The sequence below is a fragment of the Dromiciops gliroides genome, chromosome 5 (assembly GCF_019393635.1).
Source record: "Dromiciops gliroides isolate mDroGli1 chromosome 5, mDroGli1.pri, whole genome shotgun sequence".
Taxonomy (NCBI): Eukaryota; Metazoa; Chordata; class Mammalia; order Microbiotheria; family Microbiotheriidae; genus Dromiciops; species Dromiciops gliroides.
The window spans coordinates 132,528,574-132,556,061 of NC_057865.1; the positions used below are offsets into that span (position 1 = coordinate 132,528,574).

The 27,488-nt window shown below is 38.5% G+C and overlaps 1 protein-coding gene across 1 annotated transcript; it reads right to left on the reverse strand.

Annotated features, from left to right (window-relative positions):
* Positions 1 to 16,008: 16,008 nt before the first annotated feature.
* On the reverse strand, positions 16,009 to 27,032 carry CAV2 (caveolin 2). Its single transcript, XM_043965095.1, has 3 exons — positions 26,594 to 27,032; positions 25,974 to 26,161; positions 16,009 to 19,488 (listed from the first exon to the last, which is right to left on the reverse strand). Exons 1-3 carry the CDS (start codon positions 26,741 to 26,743, stop codon positions 19,338 to 19,340), a joined length of 489 nt encoding a protein of 162 aa, XP_043821030.1. The 5' UTR covers positions 26,744 to 27,032; the 3' UTR covers positions 16,009 to 19,337.
* Positions 27,033 to 27,488: the final 456 nt, after the last annotated feature.

A 27,488-nucleotide genomic window follows, 5' to 3' on the forward strand; every position in this document is an offset into this window, starting at 1 on the left:
TTCAGCTGAAGCACAATAGTCACTACTTCTGCCCCTTATTTTAATTCTTCATCTGTCTATTTCAAAAGTATCTCTTGTACACAACAAATTGTTGGATTCTGGTTTCTAATCCATTCTAATACATTTTTCCATTTTATGTATGAGTTCATGCCATTCACATTCACAGGCATGACTGTTAATTATGTATTTCCCTCCATCCTAATTTCTTCTGTTTGGGGCAACTAGGTGGTATAATGGATAGGGCACTGGCCCTGAAGTTGGGAGGACCTGAGTTCAAATGTGACCTCAGACACTTAATAGCTATGTGACTCTGGGCCATTCACTTAATCCCAATTGCCTTAAACATCCAGGGCCTTCTCCAGACATTCTGATATATATCTTGACACTGGACCCAGATGGCTCTGGAGGAGAGAGTGAGGTTGGTGACTTTGTACAGCCCTGTGTCACTTAAATCCAATTCACTGAAGGTCATGACATCACCCTGATGTCATGGTCCTCTTTGAGAATGAACGAAAAACAACAACAATAACAATTTTTTTTCTGTTTATCTCTTTCTCTTTCTTTTTATCCTGTCCTTCCTAAAAAATTCTTTTTTGCTTCTGACCAGTGCCTCTAATCTGCCCTCCCTTTTCCTATTCCCTTTCCCCACATCTCATCCCTTTGTACTCCTATTTCCCTATTTAGTAAAAATAGATTTCTATACCCAACTGAATGTGTGTATATTCTTCCTCTTTGAAAAAATTCTAATGAGAGTGAGGGTTAAACATTGCCCCCACCATGATTTTCCTCTTCCAATATGAAATTTTTCCTCATGCACCTCTTTTCTGTGAGAAAATTTTCCCCATTCTATTTTCCCTTCTCTAGTCTTCCTGTATATCCCTCTTTCTCACTCCTTCACTTATTTTTTAGGGATAATTCAAAAATAATCAACTCACACCCATGCCATCTGTCTATGTAGACTCCTAACTGCCCTAAAATGATAGTTCTTAGGAGTTACAAGTATCATCTTCCCTTATAAGAATGTAAATGGTTTATCTTTATTAAGTCCTTTATGATTACCCTTACACATTTACCTTTTTATGTTTCTCTTGAGTGTTATGTTTGAATGTCAAATTTTCTATTCAGCTCTGTTCTTTTCATCAGGAATGCTTGAAAGTCCTCTCTTTTATTAAATACTCATCCCCCCCAAAGGATTATACTCAGTTTTTCTGGGTAGATGATTCTTGGTTATAATTCTAGCTACTTTTCCTTTCAGAATATCACATACTAAGCCTTCCACTCCTTTAACATAGAATCTGCTAGGGGCAGCTAGGTGGCTCAGTGGATAAAGCATCGGCCTTGGATTCAGGAGTACCTGAGTTCAAATCCAGCCTCAGACACTTGACACTTACTAGCTGTGTGACCCTGGGCAAGTCACTTAACCCCCATTGCCCCGCAAAAAAAAAAAAAAAAACAAACCAAAAACATAGAATCTGCTAGATCTTATATGATCCTGACTGTGGTTCCAGGATAGTATTTGAGTTGTTTCTTCTTGACTGCTTGAGTTATTTTTTCCTTGACCTGTGAGTTTTAGAATTTGGCTATAACAGTACTAGAAATTTTCATTTTGGGGATCTCCTTCAGGAGGTCATCAGTGGATTCTCTCAATTTCTATTTTCTCCTCTGGATCTAAGATATCAGGAAAGTTTTCCTTGATAATTTCTTGAAATATGATATCTAGGTTCTTTCTTTGATCTGGGCCATTAGATAGTTGAATAATTCTTAAAAGTAGTAAGTGAGTATAGTAATCTACTGATTGATAAACCCAAAGACCCCAGCTTATGGGATAGGAACTCAGTATTTGACAAAAACTGCTGGGAAAACTGGAAGACAGTATGGCAGAAACTAGGCATAGACCAACATCTTACACCACATACCAAAATAGGGTCAAAATGTGTACATGATTTAGACATAAAGGGTGATACCATAGGTAAATTAGGAGAGGAAGTATTAGTTTACCTCTCAGATCTATGGAAAGGAAAACATTTTATGTCCAAACAAGAGATAGAGAATATTATGAAATGCAAGATTGATGACTTTGGTTACATGAAATTAAAAAGGTTTTGTATAAACAGAAGTAATGCAGCCAAAATTAGAAAGGATGCAGAAAGCTGAGAAACACTTTTTATAGCCAGTATTTCTGATAAAGGCCTCATTTCTAAAATATATAGGGAACTAAATCAAATTTATAAGAACCCAAGTCATTCCCCAATTGAGAAATTGTCAAAGAATATGAACAGGCAGTTTTCAGATGATGAAATCAAAGCTATCTATTGACATATGAGAAATGCTCTAAATCACAATTGATTAGAGAAATGCAAATTAAAACAACTCTGAGGTACCACCTCACACCTATCAGATTGGCTAATATGACAAAAAAGACAAATAATAAATGTTGGAGAAGCTGTGGAAAAAGTGGAACACTAATGCATTGTTGGTGGAGCTGTGAACTGATCCAACCATTCTGTAGAGCAATTTGGAACTATATCCAAAGGGCTATGGGACTGCTCATACCCTTTGACCCAGTAATACCATTACTAGGTCTGTATCCAAAAGAAATCATAGAAGAGGGAAAAGGATCCATATGTACAAAAATATTTATAGCAGCTCTCTTTGTGGTGGCAAAGAATTGGAAATCGAGGGAATGCCCATCAATTGGGGAATGACTGAACAAGTTGTGGTATATGAATATAATGGAATACTATTGTGCTGTAAGAAATGATGAGCAGGAGGATTTCAGAGAAAGCCGGAAGGATATACATGAACTGATGCTGAGTGAGAGGACCAGAGCCAGGAGAACATTGTGCACAGTAACAGCAACATTGTGTGATGATTGACTGTGATAGACTTGGCTCTTCTCAGAAGTTCAATGATCCAAAACAGTTTCAAAGAATTCATGATAGAAAATGTTCTTAACATTCAGAAAAAAAGAACTGTGGATTCTGAATGCAGACTGAACCATGCTGTTTGCACTTTGGGACTGTTTTTTCCTTCTTTTTTGAGGTTTTTCCCTTATGCTCTGATTCTTCTTTATCAATATGACAAATGCAGAAATATATTAAATGTGATTGTAAATATATAACCTATATCAGATTGCTTTCCATCTTGGGGAGGGGGGAGGGAAGGGAGGGTGGGAGAAAAATTTGGAACTAAAAATCCTATGAAAACAAATGTTGAAAACTATCTTTACATGTAACTGGATAATAATAAAATACTTTTATAAAAAAAAAGTTCTTGACCAAAAAAGAAAACTTAAATAAAAGGAAAAAAATTAAAAGTGAGAAATAGCATGCTTCAGTCTATATTCAACCAATATCAGTTTTTCTGAAGATAGATGGTATGCTTCATCATTAGTCCTTTAGGATTGTCTTGGATCATTGTATTGCTGAGAATAGTTAAGTCATTCACACTTCATAATCAAACTATATTGCTGTTACTTTTTAAGGAGTTCTTCAGTAAATTTTTGTGCCTCTTACTAAGGTGTTAATTGTTTTTTCATAATTTTTTTGCAGCACTCTAATTTCTTTTCCTAGTTTTTCCTCTATTGCTCATGTCTTTAACTCTTTCAGGAATTCTTGCTGGTCTTGGGTCCAATCAGCATTTTTCTTTGAGACTTTGCATGCAGTTTCCCCACATTATTATTTTCTTCTACGTTTTTGTCTTGGTCTTCCCTTAGTTTCTACCCTTTGCCCCAGTAATACCAAAAACTACCTTAGTAGCTTTTAATGATCAAGTTCTTTTTTGTTGTTTGCTCATTTCCCCAGCCTATTCCTTCATTTTGAACTCTATTTTTTTTTGGTGGGGCAATGAGGGTTAAGTGACTTGCCTAGGGTCACACAGCTAGTAAATGTCAAGTGTCTGAGGCCATATTTGAACACAGGTCCTCCTGAATCCAGGGACAGTGCTTTATCCACTGTGCCACCTAGCTGCACCTCCACTGCGCCACCTAGCTACCTCTTGAATTCAATTTTAAAGTTGACTCTGCTCACCTGGGGGTGGGGAGGTACTGTACCAAGTTTCTGGGGCTTTTGTGCTGTCATTTTAGGAGTTATTTCTGGGAGTCTGCAAGTGTTTTTGTATTTCCAAGGTGGTGTTATCCTGGGAGAGGTATAGTCACTGATTGCCCGGTCTGTGCTCTGGTCTTTACCCAGGAATGGCCCTTGCTCCCCTTCAAGTCCTAGTGTCCCTCTATTAATCTCTTTCTGACCAGTCATTTGGCCGTGTTACTGTCTCTGGGCTGAGAGGTCCTGAACCTTCTGCTACAGCTGTCACCACCACTATCATAGCCACCTCAAAGGTCTGCCATCAGAGCTCCCACTAAGCTCCAGCACCGTGCCAAACCTGGTGTTATAGACCTCTCTGTGGACTTCCTAAATTATCTTAGGCTGGGAAAATGTGTCCCTCTGACCTTTTGTTGACTCTGCAGCTCCAAAATTTGACTTAAGGCATTATCTTAAGATTTTTTGGAGGGGAATTTTGGAAGAGTTCAGCTAGGTCCCAGCCTACCACCATCTTCCTGAATGAACTTTTTATAGTTATACTTATAATGATGGTACCATCCTGTGATAAGCATATTTCCTCTTCTTTTATCATCCTCTTATCCCACACCATGCCAAAACCTGGGGAGGGGCCGTGGTGTGGTAGTGGTGGTAAGACCATTCATGTGCAAGGTGATACCTTCTACTTTATACAGGTAGGTAAGGTGGATGGGCATGTTTCAACTAGAGAGTGTATCTGGTTGTCCTGGGTTAGTTGCGTTGTCATAAACCACCTAACTGAACCACCTTCATACTTCAGCAGAAGAGTCCAGTCCTTTGCTATCATTTGCTAGGACTGACTAACCATCAGTGCAAAGAGAAATAGACGAATTAATAAAAACATTTATTAAATCTTTATTAAGTACTCAGCAAAACACTACTGAGCACTAATGATACAAGTTGAAAAGTAAGACAGTCCCAGCTCACAAGGAGTTCACACTTTAACTGGGGATATGACACATATGGAAGATTTAAACTTCAAGTCATATGGCCTGTAGGGTACAATGGTGAAGCAAATTTCTTTAACATCATTGCCATTGATAAAATCATTTCAGTTTCTGATGTTGAAACATCTAATGGTGCCCAGTTACTTTGGTGGTAAGAATTTTGTTTTCTGGGTCTTCAGTATCTGTATCTGTAGCATTCTACAGGAGTAGTTGCTGGTCTGCATATCCACAGAGGTTGCTATCTATGATTATGGCTGTGGGTACTGGGCTGGAAGCATTGCTTTTTTTCTAATACGCTTGGGATCAGAGTCCTGAGTTGTCTCCATTGAGGTCTTAGAAGAGATGGTGGTCAAAGAGTAAGAGTCATAGATGAGTCCCCAGGGTCACAAATATTCAACACTGGTGAAGTTAAGGGGAATGATGGATGGGCGAATGGGTAAGGAAGGAAATTGGACTTTTCCCCTACACCCACCACACTGACTCCCCAGGGATCAGTGATTCCAAAACACCATGGCCTCATTAACCTAAATGCTTATCATTATAGCCTAGTCCATAGTAAGTGCTTAATAAATTCCCATTCATTCAGCCATTTACTATCTGTATGAGACCAGATCCACAAAGGCATATGATGTATCCTCGTCCCCCATCTCCTTATCTCTCCAATAAAGACCTTTAGACAATGGCAGACAGTGTAAGAGGTAGAGAAGAAAGGTAGGAGGGGCAGCTAGGTAGCACAGTGGATAAAGCAGTGGCCCTGGATTCAGGAGGACCTGAGTTCAAATCCAGCCTCAGACACTTGACACTTACTAGATGTGTGACCCTGGGCAAGTCACTTAATCTTTATTGCCCTACAAAAACCAAAAAAAGAGAAAGAAATAGAGATAGAAAGAAAGAAAGGTAGGGCCATGGTGTGTGGCAGGGGATTGGACTGTTTTATGCTTCTGAAGTACTTCAGGTCCTCACAGTAGACTTTAAATTCAGTACTCTGAAACAAAGCCCCAGCTGCCATTTCCTACTCATGCTTCTACCTTTCCTTACTTTCTTTTTTTTTTTTTTTCGGGGCAATGGGGGTTAAGTGACTTGCCCAGGGTCACACAGCTAGTAAGTGTCAAGTGTCTGAGGCCGGATTTGAACTCAGGTACTCCTGAATCCAGGGCCAGTGCTCTATCCACTGCGCCACCTAGCTGCCCCCCTCCTTACTTTCTTAAGTGACCCACTCTTTTTTGTAGTTTCATTAATATAAAATTACTGCACACAGCCATGGTTTTGGAACAAAGAATTTCTAATCCTTAGAAGAAAAAGAGCATCTCTCCATGTGACAAGTCTAACTCATTTCAATTACTTGCCTCCCCACTGATTGCCTCCTCTGTATCCATCTGTACCTCTCTCTATGTCTCATTCTTAAGTAACCATCAAGAGGAAACTAATAGAGGGGCTGTAGGAAAACTGGGACACTAATGCACTGTTGGTGAAGTTGTGAACTTATCCAACCATTTTGGAGAGCAATTTAGAACTATGTCCAAAGGACTATAAAAGTATGCATACTCTTTGGTCCAGCAACTGCTAGGTCTATATCCCAAAGACATCCAAAAAATGGAAAAGGAGCTATTTGTACAAAAATATTTATAGCAGCTCTTTTTATGGTGGTGAAGAACTGAAGATCAAAGGAATACCCACCAACTGGTAATGGCTAAACAAGCTGTGATATATGATTGTAATGGAATATTATTGTGCTATAAGAAATGACAAGCAGGATGATTTCAGAAAAGCCTGGAAAAATTTACATGAATTGATGCATAGTGAAGTGGACAGAACCAGGAGAATATTGTACATGCAACAATATTATTCATTGAAGAACTGTGAATGACTTAGCTATTCTCAGCAATGCAATGATGCAAGGCTATCCCAGAAGGCTAATGATGAAGCATACTGTCCTTCTCCAGAGAAGAAACTGATCTTGATTAAATATAGACTAAAGCATGTTATTTTTTCTTTTCTTTTCTTTCTTTTATTCAAAGTCTTCTTGTACAAAATTACTAATATGGAAATAATTGCATATGTATAACCTATATCTGATTGCTTACTATTTCTGGGAGGGGGGAAGGATAAGATTTGGAACTAAAAACTTTAAATAAAAATGTTTAAAAATTGAAAAAATATTTTAAAAGGAAACTTTAAAATGGAGGCTTTTCCAAGGCATCTGGAAAAGTCAGAAGTGATGCCAACAAATAACATTCTCCTACATCAGAATCACAGAGGAAAAGAAATTAAACAATTGAAATACAAAAAGAGACTTTGCATCATTGGGAGAACAGTAGCTCTTCAGTAGTGATGACCTACAGGGAAATCCCTACTCAACAAGGGGAAGCAACATACTATTAAAGAAATATTTGCAAGCATAGCAAGAAATGAAAGGAAGCTTCCTAAAGAGGGAATCCTGCATGTACAGCTGGCCAAGGAGCTTAAAGAGAACTGGCTGTTCTTTCTATTTCTAAAGTCTGAAGGTTTCTTGGAGCATGGGCTGTAGAATTATAAAATGGCCAACTGCCAGTGTGAGTATTGCTAAAGAGGGGCCAATGCTATATTAAAATCTCTTGATGACCACACCCAGAAGCCAGATAAGTTTCTTTGGGTATGTACCAGAAAGTAACTAAGATTAGTGATGAGTTGAAAAATCTTTAGCTGGATGCTTTAGATTGATCAAATTTCACTCGTGAATTTATCATTTTCTGTAGTTGGTCAAAAGAGGCCATGGATATAGAATGTAAAATAACAGGGTCTTTTGAAAAGGATCATAGAGATTAACTAGTCTGACTTCTTCATTTCATAGTTGTGGAACCTGAAATTGAGAAGTTAAATGACTTTCTCTGGGTCATAAGATTAGTAGTGAGTGGTGATGAGGCTCTTTGGCATTACAAAGACAACGTGGAAAGAGGAGTCTTTGTGATCAGGAGATCTGACATAAAACTCCACCTCTGATGTGTGAGAGATGATTAATTAGATCCCTATTTTATGGTAGTGAGCATAAGTTCTGTATATTAGGCTCCACAGCTGTGAACTGCAGATTGTAAATTCTCTTCCTTAATCATAGGAAGTTAACTAGGGACCTCCACCCTTGTTTTTGTCTTGTTATAGTGACCAAACCCAGCATGGTGGGGTGACTCAGTGACATGGAAAGTCCCCCAGCTTTTTTTGTTGCCCCTCCATCCTTCGCCATCCCTTTATTGCCCAGCACATGGAGATGGCCATTAGCATCTGGCCAATAATATTTGCCCATTGGTCCATATCGATGTTTTGATATCCATTGATCAGCTCAGTCCATACATCTGCTTGTCAGCTTGGTAGGACCTCCTGAAAGATCAAAGTATGTCTGTCTAGGTCTGCTCATTGGCTCATTTGTCAGCGAGTGGGATTCTGTATTTTATGTAGACCAGGATGGAGGGTAAAAGTCAAGGTCTGTGAACCAATGAGAGTCTGTATTTTACTTTGCCTCATCTGTACCGTCTGGATATAAAACCTTATAAAACTAAGACCCTGGAGGAAGGAGGCATCTCAGATCATGAGGAGGATCTGAGGTCCACTTCATTAGAAGGGGCCATGGACCCTTTAATAAAGTGCTGTTGGCTCAGAGCTCTGCTTCAATTTCTTTTTTTATAGGTTGGGCAGCTTTGGACCCCACAACGCTTGCTATTAGTGAGACTTTGGGCAGATAATTTAATCTCCCTGGGCCTCAGTTTCTTTTTTTTGTAAAATTGGAGGGTTGGACTAGATGGCCTCTGAGACCTTTTTAGTTCTAAACCTGGGGCAGCTATGTGGTGCAGTAGATAGAGCACTGGCCCTGAAGTTGGGAGGACCTGAATTCAAATGTGACCTCAGACACTTACTAGCTCTGTGACCCTGGGCAAGTCACTCAATCCCAATAACCTTAAACATCCAGGGCCATCTCCAGATGTCCTGATGTATATCTTGCCAATGAACCCAGGTAGCTCTGGAGTAGGGAGTGAGGTTGGTGACCTTGCACAGCCCTGCCTCACTTAAATCCAATTCACTGAGAGTCATGGTATCACCCTGATATCATGGTTCTCTTCGAGAACAAAGGACAAACAAAACCAGTTCTAAACCTATGATATTACGATTAGAACCTAGGTCTCTTGCTTCCCTAGTTCAGTGTACCATATTTTCAAGGCTATACCTGAATATATTTAGAATTGTTAACATGTATGCAGCAAATGAATCATTTTAAACCATCTTGCTATATTTCTGCCTATCTTATTCTTTAAAAATCTTAACAAAAGAAGACTCAGCCACCTACTCTGGTGCCATGTTCTTGAACATCTTAACACATATAATCTAGAAGCATTTTCCCCTGCCTATTGCTAACTACAATTTTTCTGGGAACAAGTTACAATTGATTTACTTTCATTTTCCCTTCTACCTCTTACCTCCATACGTTAATCCTGGCTATTTCCCCGTATCATTTGAATGTGCTCCCTTTTTATCTCTGCCTCTTAGAATCTCTAGTTTCCTTCAAAGTTCAGCTCAACAGCCACTTTTTATAGGAAGCCTTGCCCGATTCTTTTCATCCACTGCTTCCCCACTGAAATGATCTTCTATCTACATTGTAAATATCCATGTATGTACATGTTGTCTCCTCCAGCTATGTTGCAAATTCAAAATGGCAGGAACATCTATCTTTGAATCCCCAACACCTAGCAAGGTATTTGACACATAGTTGGTAATTAATAAATACTTGTTGATGGAAAGTCATAAATGATAGCAAGTATTTGCATAAAGTTTACAGTTAGCCAAGTGTTTTATACATGTGCTCTTACATGATCCTTATAACACTGGGAGGAAGGTGTTATGATTTGTTCTCATTTTATAGAGGAGGAAACAGACAGAATCATTAAGAGGCCCATGGAAGTGGTGTGACTTGCCCCATGGTAAGTAGCAAAGCCAGGATTTGAACCCTGGTAGAGAATTCCAACTCCCTTTGGCTTATCATCTACTGTATAATATATTTTTTATGCCTGACTATTTTTGTATATAACCTTCAGCCTTCTTAAGAACAAAGGATCCCTATGCCTCTAACATTTCTAAACAGTCCTAAAATTTTAATAATTTTATTCTCTGCTAGCTGGATGTGTGTGAAAAAATCAGTTGTTAAAGCAATTCAAAACTCACAACACTGAAGAGCTTATTTGTTCTCTGCCTACCTACATCCCTCCATTGAACTAATGTACTTCTGCCTGCTTCTTCCTTCTACCCCTCCAATTAATAACTTCCATTCAATGTTTCCTGCCTCTTGCTTAAATTATTTTGTCCTAAAAAGAATATAATATCTTTATGAAGTTCTCATTAAGGCTGACCAGAAAGAAGCATTTTAATATCATATGTCTTTTATGCATGTTAATATCATGATTAGGTTTTTTTTTTTTTTTGCGGGGCAATGGGGGTTAAGTGACTTGCCCAGGGTCACACAGCTAGTAAGTGTCAAGTGTCTGAGGCCGGATTTGAACCCAGGTACTCCTGAATCCAGGGCCTGTGCTTTATCCACTGTGCCACCTAGCCACCCCCTTGATTAGGTTTTAATAATGGTACTCCAGGATTAGGTACACTTTTGAAACTAATCAATGGCTGTGGTAGCACATGGATGCAATCTCTGTTACTCAGGCAAGCTAAAATAGGTGGATAACTTGATTTGGGGAGTTCAGAGCTGCAGGAGGGTTAAAGCAAATCAATTGTCTGAGCTGTCTGTTATCATTATGGTAAACTCTGGAAGATGAGTGGGGGCAGTAAGGAGGGCTCAACTAGAGCTTTACAGATATTTCATTTGATAATAAGGGAAGAGAAATGAAAGTATTGTTTTTGTATGGGCTAATTAAAAATAATTTTCTGGATAGTGATTTAAGAGACCAAGGTTCTCTTCTTGGATGCTCAAACCATTGTTGTGTGGAGTTACCTTGGGTTTTTAAATATTGTGCCAATGGAATGAAAGCTTTTTCTGGTTCTACAATTTGGAAAAGGGTTTAAGGATGGTCCTAGTGATGAACTGTATCTGCTTTATGGGAAATTGAATAAGTGTGGAGTTGATCACCACTAGGCTGGCCACCTGGTAAATGTATCACCATGGGCTCATGACCACCTATCAATCAAAGAAGAATATACAAGTGGACCACTTATGATTCTGCAGTGGCAGCATCAGGGTGACAGGAAAGTTCATACCACTGTGTGCTTTTTAGATAGTTTATAAACTTTAACTTGACTCTTGGTAAATGTGAGTTCCTAATCCAATCCCATAGGTGAGGGCAGGCATAGTAAGGGAAAAACTGAATCATAACAATATTGTTATTCTCACTATAAAGTCCTCTTACCTACTTCAATAACAACTCTTTTCACTTGTTCTCTTCCTTTCCCACCTGGCTGCACTCCTCTGCAGTGCCCTAGAAACCTCATCATCTGTCAGATCACTGGAACTCACAGCTCATTAATATCTGCTGCCCATGGAACCCCTCCCATTCATTAGGGAGGGTGCAGATAGAGAGCTCCTATCAGATCATCCATTAAAGAGGGTGCTTCATTTCTCACCTAGCTTCACTCCTCTAACTACTCATCATGTCCCTGCTTCCTAACCTCCCCAATGTCCCCCCACCCCTTTTTAACTTCCTTTTGTGTTTTGTCTTTCCCTTATTAGATTGTAAGCTCCTTGAGGGCAAAAATGGTCTTTCTTCTTTTCTTTGTTTCTTTTTCATGACTTCTTTCTTTGTAATATATATGCATACATGTGTGCATATATGTACACGCACACATGTGTATACACATAAACATGTACATATATGCAAACTATATACATACATACATATATGTGCATGTGTGTGTATATATATATATATATAATTTGTATTTGTATTTCCAGTGCTTAACACAGTGCCTGAAACATAGTAAGTACTTAATAAATGTTTATTATCTGACCAAATTGCCTTAGTGGATTGTTATCACTAATTTTATTTCCTAGTCTCAAATATATAACATAGCTGTCAGCTAGAACCAGTTCAAAATCCAGCCCAAGAACAGGTACTACTTCATGCCTTTCTACCCCCCTTGCTTACCAGCTAGCACACGATTGAATATGACTCAGATGAGATGAGAGAACATTCCTAAAGAAGACCTATTGCTCCTGTCTCTTCCTGATTCACTTCTGTTGGAGGGAAATATGTGCCCTTGGCTACGTGCTGTTTTCCCATTCTGAGCTGTGTCCCTTCCTCTCTCTCATTATACTCCACCCCTACCTTTTCTCAGAATAATGACAAAATGACTTCTACAGCTACACTGCAAACTAAGTGATATAACATAAGTCCAAGAACTGTGCAAAACAGATAGGTGCCCCAGTCTATTTTTAGAGAACCCTTTAAATGAAAGCTGATTTTCCTCTGACTGCTGCATGGCCTTCTTTGTTTGCCAAAGCCTAGTTGTCACCGTCAACACTACAGATAGTCACTTTAGTAACATGCCCAGTGAAGCCAAACTGGCAAGCCGTAGTTTGGTTTTGATTCCTGGTCTTGCTTCTGTTGCTGCCATATCTTTAAACAGCCTTTTTTGCACTGACATGAAAATGAGGGTCATTTGACCTTCACAACACTCTGGTTAGGTAGATGCTATTGTTATCTTCATTTCACAGTTGAGGAAATTAAGGCAAACAGAGGTTAAGTGATTTGCTTAGGGTCACATAGCTAGTGTCTGAGGCTGGATTTGAACTTTTGTCTTCCTGACTCCAGGTCCAGCACTCTATTTACCATGCCACCAGCTGCCTCTGTGGGAAGGAGTGCAGTTGCTGGAGAGAGGACGCTCAACCAAGTTCATCTTGAAGTTTCTAACTAGCTGAAGGGGGAGGGGATACCCCTAAAATAAACATACTGTCACCCATTTGCTTCTTTCTACGGGAGCAGAACCAGGTAGGGGAGAGAGCATGCCCATGATCCCAAAATGGTGTTTTCAGCTCCCTCTAAATTTTCAACACTGGGACAAAGGCCCATGGCCCCACCCTAGCTACTGCTCTCGTTGCTACATACAATATACTTAATTCTTCACTTTCCACTCAAGAAGACTTAAACAATGTGCTCTTTTGAGTATAGAGGAGAGGTCAGCCTTCCTCTAGCTCCTTCCAATTTCTTCTACCTCTAGTGTGTTTACTTTTCTGTCTTTGGCAGCGACAGCAACCAGAGAAATTGTGAAATTAAATTAGGTAAAGATTATATTTAGCAACTTTATTTAGGAAAGTCACTCATCTATAGAACATAGCAAATAGATCTACCCTGTCTCTCTACCTCACAGAATTGTTTTCAAGATCAAATGAGATAATATATGGGAAAGCACTGTGAAAAAGTGTATAGTCTCCCATAGGGTTGTGAGATAAAGTACTTTATATAAAATATCAACTTCTGTATAGATTTAAGCTATTGTGATATAGTTCTCCCTGCCTTCTCCCAACCTCACTGTTTTGTTTACCAAAAGAAAAGGACAAGGGGCAGCTAGGTGGTGCAGTGGATAAAGCACTGACCCTGGATTCAGGAGGATCTGAGTTCAAATCCAGCCTGAGACACTTGACACTTAGTAGCTGTGTGACCCTGGACAAGTCACTTAACCCTTATTGCCCCACCAAAAAAAAAAAAAAAAAGGATGAAATTCCTGAAGTAGAATTCTGTGCTATGGGAAGATTTTGGATAGTAGTGAGGGGAGCAGAGATAAGAATCATGACTTTCTTGGGAGCAATTAAAATTACATTCTATAGGCAAGTGTCTTATATATAGAGAGAAGGCTGTGTGGTATATTGGATAGAGAGCCTGCTTTAGAGTTAGGGAACTCTGGGTTCAAGTTTTGTTTCTGACACATGCCAGCTGTGTGATGTAACGATTGGAATGACGCCACCTGCTGGAGACTTACTGTAGAAGACTTCCGCCCATGAAACGAAGGTCTTTGAGGGCAAGACCAGGAGTCTTTTCTTTGGCGTCAGGAAGTGACACGGACTAGTGGGAGGAGGAAGGAAGAGACTGGCGCTCACTCTCACTCTCTTTCCTGAGGACGCTGGTGGAGAGGGGAGCTAGAAATGTGCTCTCCCTTTAATAGATAGGAATCTAGGCCTTTCTCTCTCTTTACCAAATTCTTATTCTCCTTAATAAATGCTTAAAAGTCTAACTCTTGCTAAAGCTTATAATTTATTGGCGACCACTCATTAGATATTTTAGACAGACTAGCTAGAATTTTAGCCTTAACAGAGACCTTAAGCAAGTAGTTTGATCTCTCTGTGTTACAGGCAACTAAGTCTATCAATTGCAAAGAGAGCGCCTGCCTATAATGGTAGGTGGAATTCTCTTTGACAATGAAATTACAGTTCCAGTCTTAACCCTTCCCTATCCAATCTACAGAAAGGCCAACAGAAGAGGCAGAGCAGCGTGTAGATGGAAACAGTTACATCAATGAGATTGTGGAAGTGAAAAACTTTTTTTCCCCTGAACAATATGACTCAGGTATCATTTGATTTAGTTAAATGCAATGAAGATTTATTAGAGATCTACTACTACAAAGAGCTGTGCTCCAAGATGGGGAGATATGGGGAGATATGATAAGCCCCTGCCCTAGTGATGCCTTATGGCTATAGTTTTGTCTCCATGTGAAAGAGAAAATCACCTAATAAAAATGTTGGACTCCTCACTGTGATTGATTTTTTCTTTTTTTCCACAAAATAATGTGTATAAGAACTAATATGATAAACATCCTCTGGACTCTTATTTTCTTGATAATTTCCTTCTAGATCACTGAAGAGTTGTAAACTAAAAAGCTAGTCGTTAAATATGGGGATTCCCAATGACATTTAACACTGGGGATGAGAAAGTAAGAGTATGATAAATACCAATTTCCTAGTGGATTTATAACTATGTTTAATAGAAGAATGTTTCTCAGGAGTGTTAAGATGCCCTCGCTGAAAACTTTTTAAAATAGATTTTCAAAACAGGTTTTAGATTGCCACATTTTCCTCTCATAGGATCATAGATTTGGTGCTAAGAGACATTAGGGGTCATGAGTTATAAACTCCTAATTTACAGATGAGGAAACTGAGGCTCAGGGGCTTAGCCACTTGCCCATTTTGCTTTTTCTGACTTTCCAAGTCTTGAGAAAGAAGACAATGGAGAAAAATAATATAATATTGAACATCTCATTCATCAACCATACAGAAAGGAGAAAGAGAAAGTGGAAATAGCTTTCCAACTACACTTTACAATATTCTAAGGTATCTCTAATCATTTTAAGAGGTGTCATAAAATTCTCAAAATTAATTTGATCTTAATTAGTTTCAAAAAAGAAGATAGAAAAAATTGTCAATTAATAGTAATATCTATCTGATAGCAAATGACCAGTTTGATGAAACTTTTTTTTCTGAATAGAGTTGAATTTTCAGAAATTATTTGGATGGATATACGCTTTATTTTTTAAAAGGTAATTAATCTACATTGGTGATTTACTCAGATTAACACTGCCTGTGTCACTACCAAGGAATACTGTTTACAGGGTTGGATCATGAAAGGAAGCTTTTTGGATTTTATTCTGTCCAATGCTAAGGGCTATGAGCCCAGGCACACAGCTAGTCATTTTTCTCCCTTAACTCTTTTCAAGAAACCACTAGCCACAGAAGAAGCAGAATGCTTATTTCATGAAGATAGATGAAATGTGGTGAATTTTTGAATGAGCATCCACAGAAATCAATAACCATTCATTAAGTGGCTGCAAATGGATACATACCAAACATATTCTAAGTATTGGGAAACTGGATTCAATGCTAATACCTTTCTATTTCAAAAGTAACAGCTCCAAAATTATCTACTGTATCTATATCTATCTATATTTTCTCCCATTTTAGTTGTTTATTATTTTTGATCACAAAGTTTCTGTTGATGAACTGACTACTAACACCAATAAAATTAGTCAACACATTTTTTGAGTTTTAACAAGTTTATTATGGACAGCATAGTTGCCTTGACTCACATTAAAAATAAATCCACCTCATTTCCATAAAATACAGTACTTAATAAAAAACTCCAATAAACTATACCTTGGAAGTAATTAACACTGTTAGAAACAGGAATTGTGCTACTCCATTTGATAACTAGGTTCTGGTTAGTCGGTGCATCCAAATGCAATTCTATTACAAATCCCTATTGTAGTGATTATTTTTTAAAAAAAGGAATGAAAAAAATTTGCCAAATAACTATCTAAAAGAATAGAAGAGCATCATGATTTATAGTACTAAGTTAAATATCATAGTGAGGCAAAAGTGAATATATTGACTTGTTTCCAACTAGATTATTCAGTATTTCCAAACAAATTCTGAGGCATTTTCAGTTGTGATTATAAAGTAAAAAAGACTATGTATATATAAAAGAATGTTTATGTGTGTATTGACTTTGAATTAGTCACATTTAGCAGTAATGTTGCCATTATCTAATGTATTTTTAGACCTCTTATAAATTAGAGCTCACAGAAGTAGAACTGAAAGAGATTTTAAATGTCATTCAAGTCCAATTCCTACATTTTACAGATGTGGAAAGAAAGGCTACAATAGATTAAGTGCTTTTTCCAGGGTCAACCAGACCATCATTTCTAATTTGAATTTGAATTCATGTTCATGCCTTGAATCCAATTCTTCCTTACTCCAAGACTAAGATTCTATTCCACTCTACAACCTATCTAGAATTGCCTTAGAAGTCAGTTTTAAGAACCACATAATAAAATTATAATTACCATTTGTTTTTAACCCCAAATAGTATTAGCCAGGTTCATCATTAGCCTTATTTATTAAATGTGGCTCCATTAACTCTTCTGATTGTTGCAGAAGTCAAAATGGCCCTAAAGTATAAAGACTCTTGTCACTATTGGGTGTATTGAAAAAGAAAATTGTCTCTCTGGAATTCCATTAGTATAAGGTATTCTCCAATGTGGAAACATTCTCTCCACTAATGCAGTTCTGCAGCTACTCTGCACTTTAAAAGTCTTAGAGAATTTCTCAAGAAACACATATCCAGACATCTGTCATAGGAAAGACTTGAATTTAGGTTTCCTGATTTCAAAGCCAGCTTGCTATCAGATTATGTTGCCTCACCTTAAAAAAGAAAAAGAAAAACACAAGGTATTGCAGAAATCTTACTGCAGTTTTAAAGCTTAAAACTGATCTAAAATTTCTGGGATACCCTGTAGAGTCTTAAAATGAGAGGAGTCAAGGCCACTGTCCTTACATAGGCTCTGTTTTTTGCATTTAATGAGAAAATGAGTCACATTACTATAGCTACATATGCCTCTGATATGCCTGTCATTTTGGAATGAAAGTATTTCCCACCCAAACTTCAATATTGAAGTTGAGCTACCTAGCTCCCAAGTGATAAGGGGGAAGGGAATAAGCATTTATATAGCACCTACTATGTGCCAGGCACTATGCTAAGTGCTTTACAAAAAAATATCTCATTTGATCCTCGCAACAACCCTGTGAGCTAGGTGTACTTATTAGCCTCATTTTATAGTTGAGGAAACTGAGACAAACAGAGTAACATGCCCAAAACCACATAGATAGTATGTGTCAGAAGCTAGATTTGAACTCAGGTATTCCTGTCTCCAGACCAGGTCCTCTATTTACTGTGCCACCACATAGATCCATTTTGCATTACATATCACAAACAACTCGTTGCTTTAACTTGCTAATCTGCATAGGAAGCTCAGAGGCACATAACTCAGTGGGCATTCCATGCAACCCGCATGCACTACTGTATATATGTGTCATTCTGGTCAAAGAATAAATGCAGCAATAGATAAGTGCAGTAGAAATTGCCTTTTTATGGTAAATTTTCAGCAAAACAAAAAGTATGTCAAACAGCACCATAGTCACTTAAAGGAAAAACAAACAGGGAATAGGAATGTCAAATATAAGTTTAGTAACTGAATATAGGATAGAAAGCTTTCTTCAAGTGTCTGAAAACAAGAAAGTATCATTTGGGCATATATTATTTGAAATATTAATTCATGACCAATGATAATAATTAGGTAGGGTTTAATTGTGATCCATTTTTACTATAAGCATTACTCATAAAACATATTTTAGACTCTTTTTTCCTACATTGTCCAATAAGAAACCTTTACATTAATGTCTTAAAGAAAAATATATGCTTTATATAATCAGTTCAGTGCAATCTCCCTCATCTAAATTTCTTTCTTTTCTTGTATGTGATTCACATATGGATGACTCCATTCAGCTTAATAACTCTACAAGATTAAAATAACAAAGTGCTTTATGGAAAACTGATAGAGCAACATTTACATTAAGTACAAAATATACAATAAAATAGAACCTCTTCTTAAATAGGGCAGCAGGTTAAAGAATTAGGTAACAACTTAGGTAACCCCAATTAAGTAACAACTTATTTAAAGGGATATAATTATAGGATTTGATGACAACTTAAAGGGGCATTAGAGATCATCCAATTACATTCTCATTTTTAGATGAGGAAGCTGAGGCTCAGAGAGGGTCAGTGTCTTGCCCAAAGTCACTTTAATAGCAAATAGCAGAGGCAACTTTGAACTTGGGTACTTGAAGTGTATATTCCACTCCACCAGACCATGCTGCCTCTCATCCTTTTCATGGATCTGTTTTTCACATTTACATGTTCTCATGTTATTGTAGTATATATTACTACCTGCTTGTGCTTCTGTAGTTTCTACATTATAATGTTTATAGTGTCCCTCTCTGGCTTTCATGACTTTTTTTTTTTTTGCTGGGCAATGGGGGTTAAGTGACTTGCCCAGAGTCACACAGCTAGTAAGTCAAGTGTCTGAGGCCGGATTTGAACTCAAGTACTTCTGAATCCAAGGCCGGTGCTTTATCCACTGTGCCACCTAGCCGCCCCTCATGACTTTTTGAGAAATATATACCTAAATATTTCAACTATGTTACTCATAGTTCAAATTAACAATTGCCATAAAATGTAAACTTCTGTCCTAAAAGACAAAAATTGTATTCCATTAAAAGTAGGTGTTTCCAACCATTTGTATAACTCTAGTATAAAATGCTAGATATGAACTATATAGCTAATAAATTGCAAAACTATTACCCAGGAAGAAATTCATTCCAATTTTTAAAGTCCCAAATACATTTGTTTCCCTTTAAAAAACAAACATCTTAAATAGAACAGTTTGGAAATGAACAGTAGTACTTTTATGTTACAGCAACCTAAAGTATTGCAGTATATTAGGTTTCCAGCAGCAGGGTCCATATTATTCACTCAGAACCTAGTCTCAGGCTGACTGAAGAGAAGATGAGCCCCATGCTTTTACACACAGGAGCGATGAGAACATCTGTAATGCTCTTCCATACCGTCTGCACTGATGGCAAGACCATTAAACAGGTCTTTACAAAAGGCATCACAAACCTAGAATATAGACAAATAGTTTAAGACATATTAGTATGGAATAGGTTACCAAAGACACCCCCTGATTATTATGCATTAACAAAACAGAACAGATAAGAATTCATATAAATCTGCACTGTAGGTTTAAAAGAGTGATAAATTTGTCCCTTTAATGGTTATAGCTATGTATATATCTATGTATAGCTATAGCCATATCTATACCTATATGTGTACTGGCAACAAAATACCCATAAAGCATGTTAGTGTTTCAATTTTTTACTTTTTAAGTAATAAGGATTTTACTAATTATAATTAAGAACCCAAGATGATGGAATTTACATTTTGCCTGCATTATATCATACAACTGGACAGGTAGCCTGTTGAGTTATTCCTTCCACATAGGTCTTTCTATATTGAATAAGAGCTACAGAGAGACAATTAGCTGGCTGCTCCAGGATAAGGTATTGGGAGGAAATTAGTATGGATAACATTTGGGAAAGTGTTTAGTTCTTTAAATGATTCTAAATTGTTGCTACCACAAAAACCCACTCTCAACACCAATATTTCTCTGGTGATGCCATATGGTACTGAATCATAGAATACCATGATCTTAAAAACATCAAGAGTATGAATTACTTAAAGGACAATGTGGATACGCAGCATATTAGTAGTTATCAAATATGTATAACATAAGTGCCATCAAAGATATCATGGAAGAGATATGTGACTAGTAAAGGAAATGGGCTGGTCACTTAATAAGAATGAGAGGCAAAAGAGAGACAACTCAGGTGGTACCTTGGTACCCCTTAGATTTTAAGATTTGAGAGGAAAGTCTTCCAATGTATGAGGTAGATCATCTATGAAGGACTTATAGAAAAAAAATGGGTAAGAAAGGCACAAGATGGGAAAGTACAAAGAGATTTTGATCTATATTGGGAAGAGGAAGAGTAGCAGACCTATGAACTCATGGATCTATCCAAGTAAATTGGGTATTTTTATTAATGACCTTCTATTGGACTCCATGATAATAATGAACCAAGGATGACTGTGAAAAATATTGTTACCCTTTAATAATGTAGCTCATTACTCTGTCCCCAGAAAATATCTTACAACTACCCTACATATATGACCATGTACAAGCTTGATATAACACAACTGGCTATACCGTGTGCCAATTCTATTCCTCAAACTTGCCTTATATGTCTATAAGACATAATCAATGAAGCTAACAGAACTTAAGAAAAGAGTCATTTTTTAAAACTCTCTTTACAAGTTGCGATATAGGATTGTAATGGAATACTATTGTATCATAAGAAATGATTAGGAGGATGGGTTCAGAAAAACCTGGGAAGATTAATTTGAACTGATGCAACTTAAGTAAGCAGAACTAGGAAAACATTACATATATTAATAGCAATATTGAAATAATGATAAACTGTTAAAGATTTAGCTTCTCGAATAAAAACAATGACCCCAACAATTCCAAAGGACTCATGATGACAAATGCTATCCACCTCCAAAGAGAGGACTGATGAACTCTGAGTTCAGACTGAAGCATATTTTTTTCACTTCCCTTATTTCTCCTGCTCCCCCCTCAAAAAAAACCATAGTTATATAGAAATATATTTTGCAGGACTTCACATGTGTAATGGGTATCCTAACTGCTTACTTTCTCAATGAGTGAGGGAGTTCCTAGAGGGAGGGAGCGAATTTGAAACTCAAAAATTTTTAAATGACTGTTAAAAAAAAATCCTGTCTCTGTCTTTCTGAAAAAGAAGACAAACCTCATAGAAAGTACTTTGTCTTTGTACTGCCAGTATCATGCAGTGTCCTACATTTTGCTGATACTTGATAAATCCTAATTGAATAGGCAATGCATAATAATAAAGTATGTGAATGTTCTTCCCTAGATAAATGTGAAATGTTTTTATTCCTTATTTAAATATATGTAGAGGACAGAAAAAGGAAAAGAAAATTGAAACAAGACTAAAGGATTTACAGCAAGTAAAATCCAGCCGTGTGTCTTACAATTATTACAATTTTCATTATTACAATAAATGTCTGTTGAATAGAGTGTACCATCTTGACATTAGGTATTGCTCCATTTTGCATGTGCAATAATAACAACAATTGTTATTATTATATTGACCTACCCTGAAAAGATGTATAAAGCAATCATTTCAAATTGCTTAAAATATTAATCCCTAAATATGTCTTAAGCATTATGTGTTAAACATTATTCTAGTATTGAATTACTATGTACCAGAAAAACTAGGTTATGCTTTAACTAATCTTATTATATGCTATTCATTTTTAGTATGATTGCAATTACTTATTTTTCCAACATTGGATTACTTTTAAAGTAAGCTCTTAATTAACCTTCATCTTGGTTGTCATGCTCCTTGAGCACATGGGTATTTCTGAACTCCTTGTTGTGTTGCCATATAATGGTTAGTACCCATGGGCTATAGTGGTGCTTATTATCTGTGCTAATACTAAAAATGAGGGTTATTTCATTGCACAGGAGAGTGAGGTTGATCTTGGTAGATCTTAAGCTAGTTCTATAGGGCATAAAATATATGAAAAAACTGATAGTTTTCTAAAGAATTTATGCATTTTATCTTTTGATATGAGTCATTTGGTTTACTTATCTATATACAACTCAAATTCAACTTGTGATCTAGGCAAAGTAGCAAACACTTTAAATGATTACACAAGACAATTAATTACAGGGTAATGTCAGTATTATGTAGCATGAATAAAAGACTTGATGTTGGGAACTCCTGACTTTGGATCCCAGTACATTATTCACTCACTGTGTGGCCTTGGGCAAATCACTTAAGTATTAAAATGTGAATGAGAAACACCAACACAGACCTGGCTATTGTGAATAGTGTTTATTTAGCACCAGGAAGATGCTGTTTTCAGCATTCACAAAAACTAGGCCTATTTCTCAATTCAATACTATCTTCTGCTAGAGATCTTACCTACTTCCTCAAGATGCTAGACCTTTATATTTTCTATATAACTAATTCTTTACATGTTGTGTCCCCACTAGAATTCAGGCTCTTTGAGGGTAGGGATTGTTGTAGTCTTTATTTGTATATCCAGTATAGTGACAAGTATGATGCTAGTTGATTTGACTTATCATATAGTCCACTATTCTAAATCAATAGTAAAAAACAATATATAACAACTTCAAACTGGTAGCCTACAATAAATCCATATCATAATTAAATTATAAAATATGAACATGATTCTTTCCTGTTGTCAGGGGACTTACCTCTGCCCATACCATATATCTCTCCACCAAACTAAATGGAATTTAGAGTCACACAATAAATTTTAACTTTCTAGTTCATCAATATAGAGCATGCTCTACCTGAGGGCTTATGTTTATAGTGTATGGGTACTGTTTTATTTGGGGAAAGCTAATATTTTCTGATTTTGAATGTCATAATTTCAATCTTTCCCAAATTTTAAACTAAATTTAGTATTCAACTTCCAAGTGACCAAATCAACTAGGATTCACTAAAAACTCTGTTCAGGCTCATGAATTTTGGCAACCATTTTAGTCAAACAAATACTAGATTTAGAATGTATAATGTGTTCTTATCTAAGCATGAAGATGGTGATGTTATATGACTATTAGTAAGCATATATTTGAGTTGAAGTAGCGATGAGTTTTCAATAATCTAGCCATTATCTAGACAATTTTAGTTTCCTTATGGACAATGACATCCACCGGTAAGGTGGGTTGCCTGAGTCTATTCTGTGACATATCATCGAGAAAAGCTAACTGGCCCAGGTAAGGATGAATTGTGCCTTTGACCTTGGCCTCCCAGGCACAATTTTAACCATATAAAAAGAAAAAAAATTAAATCAGGTTAGTTGTGCCTTGGCTTTAGGTTCCATTATTGCTTATTATCCCAGCTTGTTGCTACCATTCTCTTGGCAAACTAACTGAAATGTATCTATTTTTGTTACCATTCCCAAGGTCTTCCTTTAGTCTGGCTTCAGATACTGGAGAACAGATAGGCATTGTGTGATGGTAATGTAAGTCATTAATAATGAAGCCATTTTTTCTGAGTATGAACTAACCTTTAAACAGTTTATTGAAATTACTCCCTTTACTTTCAATCACAACTGCCTGATGAAAGATGTATGGTACAATTAAATATTAATACTTCATAGGCATATAATTTGAAAAACAGGCTATTTAAATAATACATATTATAGGGCCCAAAACTGGTAGGATGACTCATGAATGAAACAATATCCCTTTTGCAGGCTAGCTAGGTGTAGAGAAGCATCATTTGGTTAATTATATTTTTATTTATAACTTGCCATCATTTAACTTATTTCATCTCTACCACAAAAGCTTTGCTCAAAACTTTTCTTCTTGCTATATAACTATTGAAGTTTATATTTACAAAATACTCCACAAAGTAATATTTCACAATAGCCTATATAGTAATTTTATTGTTATTTACTTTTTTTCTTTTGGTGAAGCAATTGGGGTTAAGTGCCAATTGCCCAGGGTCACACAGCTAGTAAGTGTCAAGTGTCTGAGGCTGGATTTGAACTCAGGTTCTCCTGAATCCAGGGCCAATGCTCTATCCACTTTGCCACCTAGCTGCCCTGTTATTTACATTTTTAAGAGGGATTAACTGAAACAGAGGTTAAAGGAGTATCACAATTGTACCCTAAGTTATAGACATAATTCTTATTTGTTGACTTTGGTGAATTTGTTTCTGTCTTTCCTTATTATTTTAACTAAGTAAATAAATTTGTGAGCTAATATCAGACTTTCCAAAAAGCTTCCACCAGGTATATCTTTACTTGATAACCAGGAAAATCCATGGTTTAAAAAAAAAATTAGTTGTTCTTCCAAGACTAGTTTTTCATCTCCAGGACTACTTTGGAGTCCTACAAAGCTAGTTAAAAATTCCCTAAAAAACAACCCCAGTGAGCCAATTGAATCTGTGTTCTTTACAGACCATTAAAATTCAAATTGTGGAGGAAAGGGAAGGAAAGAGATAGACTGATGTTGTGTCTGGCTGTAATACTTTAGAAACTTTATGATATTTTGTGCCCCTGAACCCTGAGCACACTGTAGCATAGGATGTGGCATTACTATGTAACTTGACAAAGAACACAGAGAACATCTCAGAAAATTCTCTATTCATATCATTAATACCTCACAAGGCTGGTTGGAAATTAATATCCATCTAACCTCAACCTGGAAGGCCAAACTTCAGCTTTCATTGGAGGCTTTCTGTTTCTTAGCTTCGAACAACTTAGATCACCACACAGAGATGTAGTGGGGTGGGTTCTAACATGTTTAACATTCATCGCCTGTTTTGCTAAAAGAGTGAAAAACAAGCATGATGGTGCTTATATTGAAAAAGCAAAGTGGAAAGGAGCAACTGTTCTGTGATGAGATCATACTTAGTAGTTAAACATGTGGATAAGACCAGACCACCTCGGACTGAAGGGCTCCTGCTTAGGTTACATTTTCTTGCTGCCAGTTTTAGACCACCAGTCACTCCTAACCTCAGAGGGTTGTTCTGAAAAAAGCTCTTTGTGCACCAGCCCTGTCCTGATAATGTTTGAAATACAGAGATAGAATCTCTCAGAATTATTTTCCCTTGGCACAAAGCAGATACTTAGAAATATTTTCCCTCTAGGTAAAAAAGGTTAAAAACTCCTCTTGCTGGTTAGTTTCTTTTAAAGGAGATTAAAAAAAAAAAAGAAAAAACACACCTGATTTTGGGACACAAATAATATGAATGTGAATGGGGTATCCCCTTACTCTACTCATGTCCACAGGGTCTCCGTGTGCTTTTCTTTCTTACCCAATCTTTTCTCCCTTTGTTGCATTCCAGTTGAAAACTACTGCGGGAGCGATAAATCAGGCTCATTTTTCCAGAGCTAGGGTCATGGATGGGTCCCACGTCTGACAAAGTCACCCTTCTTAGTAGGGCTTTTCTTACTACAGTTACCAGAAAGCGTTGCTTAGTTGGGTTCAGACAATTGGGTATAATTTCTGTCACCTGAAGTCTGCCTAAAGCTAATTTTTTTCTTGGGGGTGGGGGTGGAGGGGTTAGGCGGTGAATGGAGAAAAAAGGTGATGATAGAAGCGTCAGGCCTAGAACCCTGCCTACGAGTCCCAACATGGCTCTGTAAATTTGCCCAGCGGAGGCATGTGCCAGGAAGGATGACTTCTGCCCATTCCACCTCCAGCCCCCACCCAAAGAGCGCTGTCACACCCCCTTTTCCAGGTTGATACTGGTACTACAGATCCTATCACTTAAAACATTCTAAGATCCTGCCTCAGAATTCTCTAATGTTCTTTTGAAAACTACTAATTCACACGCTGAGGGCCAATATGTTGTGCTCTCTATTCTAGTAGGGCCCAACACATGAAGCAGGAGAAGCAGGTGGGAAAGGGACTCCTCTAAGGGGTCAGCAAATAACCGCAGCAAGGCGGAAAGGGTTCTCACCAGATGTGCAGGCAGCTGAGAGTCGCAAAGAAAATTCCTGCCACAAAGGCCAATGGGACAGCCAGGAGCACAGTGAGGACCTTGTAGATCAGGTACTTGCTGACTTCAAAGAGGGCATGGCTGCAGATCCAAACTTTATCAAAACTGTGGGCAGACTCGGGCTCCGCAATCACATCCTCAAAGCCCAGCTGGGGAAACAAGAGACACCCGCATCAAACCCTTATTATCTCCTCACTTGGACACACGAGGATGGGGTTGGGGGCGGGGAGGGAGAGCAGGGAGACCTGGAGAGCAATAGAAAGACCGTGACATAGTCCCCGTCTTAGGATCAGAGGCAATGTCTGGCTACAAAAGGTATCCTGTGCCTGTTCTTTTTTTTCTTTTTTAAATTGGAGAATGGGGTAAGAGAGCCACGAGGTTCGCCAGCTCTGCCCCGGCAAGTCACCAACCACTTGTCTCCTCCCGCCGGACTTCCCCAGTCTCCCGTCCATCCCCCGACCCTGTTGAGACTTTTTGCAACTTCATCAGGAGCCCAAGCCCGGGCTCTCTCTTTCTCTCTCCTCCTCTCACTCTCCCACCCCTCCCCCTGCCCCCGACCCTGTCCTCCCACCGCTCGCCACCTTCAGCTGCGTGTTGAGGCCGCGTGGATCGCGGTCCTGGATGGACTTCACGTATTTCTCGGGCTCCGGGTAGTCGGGACCGCTGTCGCGGCTGTAGGAATCCTCGTCTATGTAGATCTGGGTGTCTGCCTTCTCGGTTTCCAGCCCCATTGCTGCCTCGGCCGTGGCTCCAGGGCGCTGTGGCCGCCGCTGCCGCCGCCGCTGCCGTCGCTGCTCTCGCTCCCGGGGCTGAGCTCCGAGCTGCGGCCCCAGCCGCCCTTTTCCTCTCCTTTTCTCTTTCCACCCAGCCTGGTCCCGGGCGGGCGGCGGCCGCTTTTCCCCCTCCTGGCTTCCCGCTGGGCTGTCCTAGAGCCCCGCCCTGCTCCCGGGTGAGCCACTGGAGGAGGGACAGAGACTGAGAGAGGGAGAAAGGCCCCAGGTCCTCCAGCACCCTCTCAGATGCCCCTTCACCTCCCCAGTCTGGCTCCCTCCTTTGTCCCTCCCTGCTTCCAGGACTGCCCGCCCCAGCGTCTGGCCCCTAAGGCTCCCGGGGGGTTACTTTTATTTTCAGAGCGGGGAGGAAAGGGGACTATGCCTCCGGGTCCAATCCAGGGTTTTTCAGAGGAAAGCCAGGTGACTCCCCACACCACCCCCCACTCTGGGACCCATAAAGGGTTTCTTTGCTCCAACCTCCCAGAGTCCCTCAGAAGTTTGTGGATTCTCCACTGAGTTCCAGTGACTGGCCTAGGATCTGCTGACAGGTACAAAGTCACAGGTACTTTCTGCCTGAGATATTCAAGAAGAGACCAAGCCTGGCCTATGGGATAGCAGGACCCACAGGTCTTAAAGCTCTCAGGGAAGCCTGGTGGGTTTGATTCTTGCCCTACGGAGTTTGAATAGGTGGCTCCTTTTGTAG